We start from the raw sequence: 12656 nt of genomic DNA on the forward strand, positions 1-12656 counted from the left end.
AACAGCTGCGGTATGTGTTTGATCGCGTGCTGTCGGCTACCCTTTGAAGGCAGGGACCTGTGTCTGTGTCACAGGCTGGGCAAGTGTTTGCTGCAGGCGCTGCACCAATAAAAACAAAAACACGTCAAACACGTCCTTGGCGGGGAAGGCCATTGCTGATAACACGTCAAAGACGTCATTGGCGGTGAATGAGTTAATCTGTTGGTTTATAGTGGACAGTGCTGCATGGGTTAATCTGTTGGTTCATAACAGACAGTGCTGCATGGGTTAATCTGTTGGTTCATAACAGACAGTGCTGCATGGGTTAATCTGTTGGTTTATAACAGACAGTGCTGCATGGGTTAATCTGTTGGTTTATAACAGACAGTGCTGCATGGGTTAATCTGTTGGTTTATAGTGGACAGTGCTGCATGGGTTAATCTGTTGGTTCATAACAGACAGTGCTGCATGGGTTAATCTGTTGGTTCATAACAGACAGTGCTGCATGGGTTAATCTGTTGGTTTATAGTGGACAGTGCTGCATGGGTTAATCTGTTGGTTCATAACAGACAGTGCTGCATGGGTTAATCTGTTGGTTCATAACAGACAGTGCTGCATGGGTTAATCTGTTGAGAGATGATGGTTTATAACGGAGCAATAAAACAATCACATTACAAAACAAGCCTGTCAAATGTGTTGGAGTTAACTCTGAGAGTTGGAGTTCCTCCATGAAGAGAAAGGAATTCAACAGTAGGCCTATAATCTGTGCAGAATGTAAACACATTGTAGACAGGTCAATACTGTATATGGGGGAAAAAAGAATCAGGAAAAAAAGCACCTAACCCTGAACAAATTGATACAAAATGTTTTCCAATGGATTCTGGTACATGTTAAATAACATACTAACAAGCTAGGAAAATCCGACTTCCGGAAAGGGGTCATTTTCAAGATGGCTGCCGGGAGCAAATAGCTATATCTCAATTACTATTCAAAAACGATTGTTTTTGGTGTCTAACCCCAAATACCACCAGTTAATTATTTATTGACAAATCCAAGATGGTGGCCCCAAATCAGGGATTATGGGTGTGTCAGTTGATTACTGGCATTAAGACTTTTTTCTATTACAAGTTTTCTTAAATTTTACTTTAAAATATGCAAAAGAGGCATTGCATACTTAAATATGCACTAATTTGCATACATTTCCAGAACTGAAATCTAAACACTGGATACAGCCAGGTTCAACATTCTTGTTTCATTCTGTTGATACATGGCAACCAGTTTTTAGTATTATTTTTTTTACAAATGACATTTTGGATGTATCATTCATTTATCACTCAATAAATATAAATGATTGTCAACAGTCATAAAAAAAATGTTTTTGCCATGTTTTTAGGAAGAACAACAAGGCTAAGATATCAAATCCCTCTGTAAAAACCTTCAGAATATAGATAGGAATAAAACTGGGAAGTTTGGTGTATATGTATGCATGCAAGTACTACTGAAATGGAGATTTCTTGCTCAGATTATGAGAAAAACTAATTTTGAGAACAGACTTATTTTAAACGACTGTCTCAACTCACAGAGGAACCATGTAAGCCTTCAGTTGGAGTGAAAACAAAATCTCCTAAATTGGAAGTAGGACATTTTGACATGTTATCTGGTGGAGGTGCTGAGCTGACGCATGTTGGCTTCATGAAGAAAATACATATCAGTCAGTGTGTCAAAGTACACTGGCCTGGGAGTCAGTCACAGGCGAATAGTGTGTAAAGCAAACACACACAAACATTCTTGTACATTTACACCACATTTTATCTCAATGACGTCAAAAGGGAGTCTTAGCTCACTGGAGAAGGAGGTTTGTTCAGGTTGAAATAGTGACATGTCCCTTAACCTCCAAATAGCAAACATACCGTGGATGGTAAACTCCATGACGGTACATCTCTCACACACACACACACACACACACACACAGAGGACAACTGAGGCCACGGAAGTTACATGAACACATTTTTATTGCAATAGCTCTATCGAAAGCAAAAAAGTTTTGATAAATATAAACACTATGCCGATGCTCAAATGGCCTCCTCCTACCCCCTTTCCCTCCATGAGAAAACTAAACTCAACTAAACGAGAAGAGAACAAAACTAAAAGTGGGGGTCACCTGCCGAGGTGCCGATCATAACATGGAAAAAAAGCAACAACTTGTATTTTTCCTTATTTACAGGAGGATTTCCTCTTTTCCACAACAGTTTTTCATTTTTCTTTTTGAATCATCTCTTCTTCTTTTTTTTTAAAACTTTTTTCTCTCATCTTTTTTCCGTAAATAGGGGCATACGTTGCGGGGAAAAATAACGCACATATGAAGAATACACACCTCCACAGTATTTCCCCCTGACTGTCTTTCCTGTAAAGCTGATAAACAACGGCATTCAACTCAGAAAATAAGAACACAGGTAGCGGGGGGGGGGAGGGCGGCATTCTGTCCCTTTTCCCAGGATCCTTAGCGGAAGCTTGCCGCGTTTTCCTAAAGGATTCGGGCAAAAGACAACAGAGCCGCGACTGGTAGCAGGGCAAAGGACATCCTCGTGGTCGCCACCGACAGCGCCCCCATTGTTAACTGTACTACACAGCAGCAAATAAAATGTAATATAGTTACAAAAAAAAATAAAAAATAGGCAGAGGTTGTAACCCATTTCTTTATACAAATAAACTGCAAAATGCCTACGTAGTACTCTTGGAAAAGAAAAAAAACGCTCCCCTGGCGTAACGTTTTGCTTTCTTCTTCAGAGGAAAATCAGCCTCGGTCTCGACGAGATCGCCTCGATTCAACACAACCCCAAAAAATAAAATAAAAAAATAAGATGATTATTTTCCCTCTGTAAACTAGATACAGAAATCAGAATACGAAAGAAACGAGGAAAGGAAAATGTTGCATAATGATGCAGTACCTTTAAGGAGGGTTATATATTAACGCACGTCTCATTTCTCAACTTTCTCAATCAATTCAGAACAGCTGATTGCAACATCAGAATCAAAACATTGAGGACAGGTTTGAGGTTGAATCGTTGCCGATATGAACGCAGAACCCGAGCGATATCTAAAACCAGATCCTGTGTATTTCCGTTGTCGTTTTGTTACGATAAAAAGACTAAAACAGAGGGTAGGGGGAGATTCAACATGAAGGCGATCGGACAGGGAACTACACATACCAAGAGTTGAAGAATGGTTGAAATGATTTAAAGGGGGGGATCCTTCGCCCCCTAAATGTAGCTCAAGCGTTTCCGCTGTAGCCAAAGCAACACGCCGCTGTAGCATACTAACATAGGTACACAAAACATTTTCCAAAAATAAGAAAAGAAAACTGCCCCCCCCCCCCCTTCCCCTCACGAGCCACAGCATCAATATTCTTATATTCAATTCTTTGTTCATTATAGAGTGGTGGGGGGAGGGGCAAATAAAAAATATTTCAAATTGTTCATAATGTACATATAAGACACATCACAGGCTTAATATCTTTAAACAGCATTTGTCAATATTCACTTTTTAAATCAGACGTCTAGACGCACTCTCCCTTCGACGGCGCCGTTTAAAACACGGATCTTGCCGAGTTTTGGAGGGGTTTAAGTTAGGTTCATAATTATCCCTATTCCAGAGGGCGACGGGGCGGGGTCCAATCTCCCCTATTTCTGTACCAACAAACGGTAGCGTTACGGTTCGGTATCATCGACCTCGACGCTGTAACGTCACACCGATGGGACGTACCGCGAAAAACAGCTTCCTTTCTCCACTCGCACAACGAGTGTTACGCTCATGTAGTCGTCGTCATCGTCGTCTCCCTTCCTTTTTGGCCTCTTTGTCGTGACGGACGGAGAGAAACAGAGAAGGGGGGGGGGGGGGTTTGGAGCGGGAACGAGACAGACCCGGGCTAAAAATAGTGTTTTGACGGTTCGTCACTTTTTTCTTTTTCCTCCCCTACGTGGAGCGCCAGATGGGCGGGGTTTGTCTCGCAGGACAAACACAGCGTGCCGGACGGTAAACGATTACAGTAAAGTGTTGTGACAGTTGGATTAGTGTTGCTTTTTTTATGACTGACAAATGACCTGCCGCCCCCTGACCTGCCCTCATACAGTAAGCTCCACCCATCTGGTACTCCCAACAGATTAAAACAAACGCACAATTTACCTAAGCAGGTCTGGTCTTCAGAAAAACAACTTGACACAAACTAATAGAGCTGCATCTTAAGAGGACCACGGTGACTTTAAAAGTTGTTGGGAGTTTGGGGGATTGGCACCAAACTAATGGGTGAGTTCGGTAGACAGTTCTGTCCGCAGCAGCAACGCGAAAATGAGAACTTGCAGCAGCTCTACCGCTGGATGCTTAGTTCATTTTTTTTGCAAACTAGAAAAGCACTTGCATATAAAGAATGAATTAATATTTCCGCAAACATACCAAGACTTTCCTGTGGGGAAATAGTAAATGAAAACATAAACAAAAGGGACAAAAGCACTCCATCTTTTTTTTTTATTAATAAAATTTTCTTTTTTTAAACTAAAAGATGGTCGTTTAGAAAACAGTAGTGAGATCCTCGACTCTAGAAACTTAATTTGCTTGGAATTGTAACTTTAACCACTTGGCTGCTTAGTTAATTTGAATGACGCGTCTAAACCTGATAGGCTTGTTTAGGGGATTCATGAAATGGAGAACACACTTTCAATGGCAGGGGATCTGAAAATTAGCTAGTTAGTAGTTAAGTTAATAGACCGTTTTTTTAATGCGTTTTTGCGCTGTTGATGTATAAATTAACTTTATTAAGAAATGATTGATGAAGTTTGAGATTGAGATCTACAGGCCACACCCAATACTTTGGATGACTGAAAGGTCGACCATCATTCTTTGGATAATGCTAGTCACCTACAATTACTTTACACACTGAATGCTATAACGCGTTAACATGCGCGCCGAACAGAGCTACCGGAGACACAGAAATGATGTTGGTGCCAGTCCTCTCAGATACCGGGTAAGGAGACCATTGGGACAACCTCCCCAAAAAGGTCCATATGGTTCTTTAACTGCTGCCCTCTCCTCTAGTATCTCCTCCCTCCATCACCCCGAAAAAAGCATAGGTCCAACAGCAGGTGAAATAGAATTCCCAGCGTTTGCGTCAACACGCACAGAGTATCGACTGGGCGGAGTTTACTGCATCCGGACAAGTCGGACAGCATCGGGTACGTTTTCCAAGTAGTGATGCACAGATATGTCGCTTCAATATCGGAAACGGACGATTTCTGCATCGTTGACTACAATCGGCTCATTGGCCGATGAGTTACGTCCACCGATGGCAGTAGCCGATAACGATCCAACATATATTGTGTCACTTATCTGTTCCAAAGATGTTCAAGTTTGAATGGAATGACAGCCTATCAGCGTGAGAAAATAAAATAAATAAAAATAAAATAAAGCCTTTTTTGGTTATGTAAAAGAATGTTACAATGAAAGATGTTCCTTAAATCGATATGCTCATTTGCTTTCTATTCATGTCGTTCAATTTCAAAAAGGGCACGGTTGGTTATGTGAAAGTCGTTACAATAAGAGCTGATCTTTAAATCTATATGCATTGAAATGTATAATGAGATAATGATGGCAGAATATAGATGATTTTGGCAGGGCACAAACTAATCGGTATCGGCTGATTGTGGCGTTTGAAAAAAAAAGCGGTGTCCATATCGGTGCATCCCTATTTTCAAATCACAGAAAACTGAAGCGGACTTTCATTATATTTTGTCCTAAATGACAAAACCCGCCCGTTTAGTGCTCCAAACGGGCTAAAACAAAACGCTAAAAACCCATGTGCAAATACCACGCGTCCATCGCTCGCTCCCTCCCGAGCGTCCTGCGCGGCGCTGAACAAAAGCCTGCCTAGCCTTCAGCCGTACAACATACAAAGAAGAAGAAGAAGAGTGAGCGGGCTGATCAAAGGAAAGGAGACATGAGACATTGAATGAAAACAGAACAAAAACACAAATTGAAATTCTCAGGTTTACAATGGTTGTTTTTTTTGGAGGTTAAAGTGTGTTTCTATGAAAACAGTTCCTGAACAGAGTGATGGTCATGGGAGAGCAGCGCTAGTAGAAATGCTAAATATGGGCGTATCAGTCTGCATGAGTGTGTGTGTGTGTGTGTGTGTGAGAAAGAGGAGAGAGAGAGAGAGGGAGGGAGAAGGCACCCGCTACTAAGGTTGTGACTGATTTGGGTGTTCGCCGCATGTCCGAATGTGTGTGTTAATGTGTGCATGTGTGTGTGTGATTGTGTGCCTACCTACGTATGTGTGTGTATGTGTCCGTGTGTGTGTGTGTGTGAGGTTGTAACGGGGCAAGAATGCCCAGCTCGTTGCACCTGGGGCTGGATCTCAGGTTACTGGAAACCTCTTTACGTCACCCAGAGCCGCTGACGAACACTGTGTGTGAATGTGTGCGTGTGTATGTGAGTGAGTGTGTATGTGAGTGTGTGCGTGTGTATGTGAGTGAGTGTGTATGTGAGTGTGTGAATGTGTGTGCGAGTGTGCGTGTCTCTGTGGGTGTGCGTTTCAAAAATCCCGGACGTCATCAGGAGCCGTTGACAAAGACAGCCGAAACCGGGAGGCGGAGGAGTTACCGCGGCTTAAATAAGACTGCATGACTACCGTGTGTGTGAGTGTGTGTGTGTGTGTGTGTGTGTATATACACGAGTGTGTATACACACACACACACAGTATGTGCGTATGCTAAAAGAGCAGGCATGGGAGACGCCACATGACTAGATGTGACATGTGTCTTAATGACGTTGGTGTATGCATCTTCGGCCTACATGCCATGCCTCCATGTCTCTATATATGGATTACTTCCAGAGTGTGTGTGTGTTCTTCCCAGTACCAATATACAAATCGATGCTTTGTGCTTGTGAGTTTGAGAGTGTGTGTGTGTGAGATGTGTGAGTAGGTGCCACTCTCCCTCCAGGGTTCCCACACCTTCTTGAAAATCGCCCCCCCCCCCCCCCCCCCCCCCCCAACTTTGAACTTTGGAGCATTTGCAGGCCCCTGTCCCCTCACTCTACCTGAACTGTGTTAGGGACCGTATCACTCTACCTGAACTGTGTTAGGGACCGTATGAGGTGAAACAGAGAAGAATCCGTTTACTCAACTGTTGTTCGTAAACTAATACACCAAGCCAGCGGCAGAGCGGGAATACAGCGGTTTCCGTCCACCGGCCGCGACGGCTGACTTTCACTAGTTTTAACGGGCCAATTAAAATAAAATAAAATAGAATAAAATATAAAATAAATAAAATAAAAGGCGGCATAGGCCCTCGGGGATTGGTTTTGTTACCTGCAAAGCGGCTGTAAGAGCAGAGATAGATTTAAAGTCCCCATGAGACGGCATCTTTACTTCCTGGTGTCCCGTTGAGGCGGGCTGCGGGGGCGGGACATAACACAGTGAGGGGGGTCATTGGCTGTAGTGATGCAGAAAAATATCGGTTGAATATGGAAAATGGGGCGATTTTTGCATTGTTGATTACATCATCGGCCATTAAGATTCAATCCACCGATGGCATAACATTGAATGGAAGGACAGTGTGGTTATTTTAAAAAAAAAAAGATGGAAAAATAAGCATTTTTCTATTTGCTTTCGATATGTCTATATTTTCATTTGCTTTAGTTTGCTGTATTTGGTTCAAGTTGATCCCTAATTGGCTGGAATTGATATTTACGCCTACATGTGCAGCATGAGGTCGCCGTTAAGACACACTGTTTTCCAGGAAGTAAAAAGACCGGGAGTTTGTTTCATGGGGACGACATTCACCAGCGCACGACTGGTGGCCGGCGTTACTTTCCCACCCTGCACAGTACCGCCTCTGCCGTTACATCACATGAAACACATACGAGGAAATGTATCGGAATATTGTACCTATTGCAACAAATAAATAATATGTGCTACAGAATATGAGGAGAGTAACGCTTTGTGGCTTTTCCATGACATCATCAGCACACCGTGACAAAGCCATACCGCTGCGGTAACAGAACAGGACGTATAGAACGGTTATTCTTGCTCAAGCCAATGGAGCGGCGGCCATTTTGACGCGTGCCGTTTGGTTAGCTTCTGTATAGCAAGTCACTGAGGGGAGAGGAACCAAAGCATGTCTGCCGTGGGCTGCAAGCTAATGTTGGAAACTACGTTAGCCTCGGCGCTAACGTTAAGTCGTGACAGTTTGCTAGCAGACTCATCTGCACAGGTCTGAAGCGAGTGTGACAGACTTTAACAGCCTTAATACCCAGACTTGCGTTGTCACCATTGCCACTAACCTTTAGAATTCTATAAATCGGCATTCTATGCTGTACTAGCCAAATTACCATGGGCAAAACAGCGGAAGAACCGTTCAAGTTCTGTCGTTTCCCCCGTTTACTTTTTGCGGTACCCGTTTAACACACCCCGTCGTATTTGGTACTGGCCCAAAAACTACAGGGTGTTTGCGGTGTACCGCAGCGTAGCAATGGGTGCAGCTCGGTACTTCGTGTCTGTCATTTTTGTCTGTAGCCAAATGGACCCAGCCACGAGCCTGTACCATTCAAGGGGTTTTCCATTCAAAAAATATACATATTTTCTACCACAACTTTATCCACAATGTAATAACTGTATGGTACCGTATCGAGGATGGACTACGCATGGAGTAAAAAAAAAAGAAAGAAAAGAAAAACAGGATTATTTTGAGTTCAATGCACCTTTTCCATTTATGTACCGTAATGCCTTTTGCTTAGTATTCCAGCCTCCCTTTTTAATACCGTACGGGGAGGCAGAACCATTCTGAGAAGACTCGTAAATTGTCTATCTGCGGTTCTGTTGACGCCCGTTCATTCAAAGTTCACTGACCGTTGTCCGTTGAAGAAGTCTGTTGAACAAGGAGGAGGGGGGGGGGGGGGGAAGCAGCGCACACTGGCAGCATCGAGCGTGAGGGGCAAAAATGATCCCCCAAAAAAAGAGGACAAGATATGCATATAAAACACAAATAAAAAATAAAAAATAAAAGATGTGATACACTAAAAAAAAACAAAAAAAAAACTGCAAGCGTCGTCGTCTGTTGTTGTCACTGATGATGTTGTTTTTCTGCGTTCAGAAGAAGGGAGCGGCAGCTTCTGGGTCAGAGGTCACCGGCGGGGAGGTCAAAAGGTCACAGGCAGGGTCAAGTGCCCCCGAGCAGAGAGATGAGGAGGAGGTGGGGGAGGGGCCTCTGTCGTACCATCGCTCAGTCTGAGAGAGAGAGAGAGAGAGAGAGAGAGAGAGAGACAGGGATTATAATAGAGATTACAAATATGCAGGATATGTTACTGCAACTAAAGAGCCCAAACAAAGAAAAAGAGGAAATATGAGCGACCAGCTGACCACAGGGACGGGGCACGCCACAAACAAACATGGCTTCCCAGAAAAAAACTAAAATCTGCTCAAACCGCCATTCAAAGCACATCAAAAGTGAAGAAAAGAACATGTTCTCATATTCTGCAAAAAAGTATTAACATTTAAGATTCGAGAGGATTTTTGTGCGTGTAAATAACAAACTCACAAACTCTCACTTTCCAAGATGGTATATTATCACCTGCCACATGCCGGTAAAGATTGGTAAGTTCAACCACTTTACTGTCCACTTAACCAAGGCTCTATTCTTCTCTTAAAACAAAGTAGGCTGGGGAATTTAAAGACTCATACACACACGTCACACACACACACACACACACACACACACACACACACACACACACACACACACGTCACACACACACACACACACACACACACACACACACACACACACACACACACACACACACACACACGTCACGCACACAGCATTTGGGACACGGTTTGGGATCTCAAAGTGGTTTTGAGCTGACAATACTAGGCTAGTTGTTTTGGTCTATTTTGGAGCCCAGTGCTGCTGACTCATTTGGACTGGAATCTGTCTGGCTTTGGCCTCCCAAAACACGCACTGGAAAGGCATGAAGCCACCTGTGCTAATCTGAAGAACTCCACAGTTTTGGACAAACGGAGGAAATTATGAAACCTTTACAAAAGCCAACATTAAAGCATTATGCAATAACAAAATTAGGCCAGTTTTTTTTTATTCATTAGATGTTGACATTTGAAGATAAGAGGTTTTCAGCTGACTTTACCATATTATCGTTTATCATCTTTCAGTAGAATAATAGTGTGATATGATATTATTGTGCTACTGAAAAACTAACAAATTGAGGAACGGTAAGATTTTCCAGGAATATTATTTGAGCTTGATCAAGCATCAATTTGAATATTTAACGTGATTTTAAGCCATGTTTAAGTGATATGTATCAATATCGAAAGGATTGATTGATTTGATTCTGGTAATATTGATTTCAACAGCGTTTGGGTCGGTTGAGTGCCACGATCAATTTGGGAGGATTGACAGCAGCTACCAAATGCTGCTAGCTAAATGTTTGTGTCTGTGAAGTTCATCCACACCAAGAAGCCACTTTGACAGGTGTTTGAAAAAAAAAGGCAGGTTATTTACGACTCGCTCCCAGCAGCCATTTTAATTGAGCAACATTAGGATATATAAACAGAGATCTTGGCCCGGTTATTTATGATGGCAGTAATAGCCAGGAGGATGTTCTGTACCTGTGCTGTCATTATGGAGACACGCCACAGGTACAAATCACAACCAAGCACCTCTGGCGGCAATGAAGCAGCCGTGATCAAAGCAAAGGACGCCCTCAAGGGGATTTTGGCTCTTACGCAACAGAAGAAGAAGAAGAAGAAGAAGAAGAGGTTGACAGTTTTGGTCACACCTGATTGTAGGGATGCAGCGGTATACCGTTTGAAGGTATACCGCGGTTTGAAAACGTCACGGTATCAAAACCACTCAAATTTGCCGTCATACCTTCCCCACGTTATCAGCTGTTTCCCCAAAACAAAGTGCCCAGGTCGCTTGCAGAGTGCAGCTTACGCGGCCCCTCCCCCTGGCTGCATGCCTACCTAGACTAGAGCACAGTAGAGAGGAGCCGCAAGGACCCCCCTGAACTTTCCCCCATCTAAAAAGACGACGTCGGCTGTATGGGAATATTTCGGCTATTGTAAAAACACAAATGGTCCGCAATACCGCGATACCGTGGTATTTTTGTCCAAGGTTATAGGTGGTACTGTAACACTGCTGTCTGGTAAATAAGTTGAACTGGTACTGTAACACTGCTGTCTGGTAAATAAGTTGGACTGGTACTGTAACACTGCTGTCTGGTAAATAAGTTGGACTGGTACTGTAACACTGCTGTCTGGTAAATAAGTTGAACTGGTACTGTAACACTGCTGTCTGGTAAATAAGTTGGACTGGTACTGTAACACTGCTGTCTGGTAAATAAGTTGAACTGGTACTGTAACACTGCTGTCTGGTAAATAAGTTGGACTGGTACTGTAACACTGCTGTCTGGTAAATAAGTTGGACTGGTACTGTAACACTGCTGTCTGGTAAATAAGTTGGACTGGTACTGTAACACTGCTGTCAGGTAAATAAGTTGGACTGGTACTGTAACACTGCTGTCTGGTAAATAAGTTGGACTGGTACTGTAACACTGCTGTCTGGTAAATAAGTTGGACTGGTACTGTAACACTGCTGTCTGGTAAATAAGTTGGACTGGTACTGTAACACTGCTGTCTGGTAAATAAGTTGGACTGGTACTGTAACACTGCTGTCAGGTAAATAAGTTGGACTGGTACTGTAACACTGCTGTCAGGTAAATAAGTTGGACTGGTACTGTAACACTGCTGTCTGGTAAATAAGTTGGACTGGTACTGTAACACTGCTGTCTGGTAAATAAGTTGGACTGGTACTGTAACACTGATGTCTGGTAAATAAGTTGGACTGGTACTGTAACACTGCTGTCTGGTAAATAAGTTGGACTGGTACTGTAACACTGCTGTCAGGTAAATAAGTTGGACTGGTACTGTAACACTGCTGTCAGGTAAATAAGTTGGACTGGTACTGTAACACTGATGTCTGGTAAATAAGTTGGACTGGTACTGTAACACTGCTGTCAGGTAAATAAGTTGGACTGGTACTGTAACACTGATGTCTGGTAAATAAGTTGGACTGGTACTGTAACACTGCTGTCAGGTAAATAAGTTGGACTGGTACTGTAACACTGCTGTCTGGTAAATAAGTTGGACTGGTACTGTAACACTGCTGTCTGGTAAATAAGTTGAACTGGTACTGTAACACTGCTGTCTGGTAAATAAGTTGAACTGGTACTGTAACACTGCTGTCTGGTAAATAAGTTGGACTGGTACTGTAACACTGCTGTCTGGTAAATAAGTTGGACCGGTACTGTAACACTGCTGTCTGGTAAATAAGTTGGACTGGTACTGTAACACTGCTGTCTGGTAAATACGTTGGACTGGTACTGTAACACTGCTGTCTGGTAAATACGTTGGACTGGTACTGTAACACTGCTGTCTGGTAAATAAGTTGGACTGGTACTGTAACACTGCTGTCTGGTAAATAAGTTGGACTGGTACTGTAACACTGCTGTCTGGTAAATAAGTTGGACTGGTACTGTAACACTGCTGTCTGGTAAATAAGTTGGACTGGTACTGTAACACTGCTGTCTGGTAAATAAGTTGGACTGGT

General features: G+C 42.9%; 1 protein-coding gene across 1 annotated transcript in view; it reads right to left on the reverse strand.

Annotated features, from left to right (window-relative positions):
- Nucleotides 1–9131: 9131 nt before the first annotated feature.
- irs4b (insulin receptor substrate 4b) overlaps nt 9132–12656 on the reverse strand; it is a gene marked incomplete at its 5' end in the record, with an annotated part of 37313 nt that continues 33788 nt past the window's right edge. The window contains one exon of the mRNA XM_083639916.1: nt 9132–9256. Coding sequence (XP_083496042.1) covers nt 9252–9256 — 5 coding nt within the window. The 3' untranslated portion in view covers nt 9132–9251. The remainder of the gene's footprint in view (nt 9257–12656) is intronic.

Source organism: Poromitra crassiceps, assembly GCF_964638095.1.
Source record: "Poromitra crassiceps genome assembly, chromosome: 7".
Classification (NCBI taxonomy): domain Eukaryota; kingdom Metazoa; phylum Chordata; class Actinopteri; order Beryciformes; family Melamphaidae; genus Poromitra; species Poromitra crassiceps.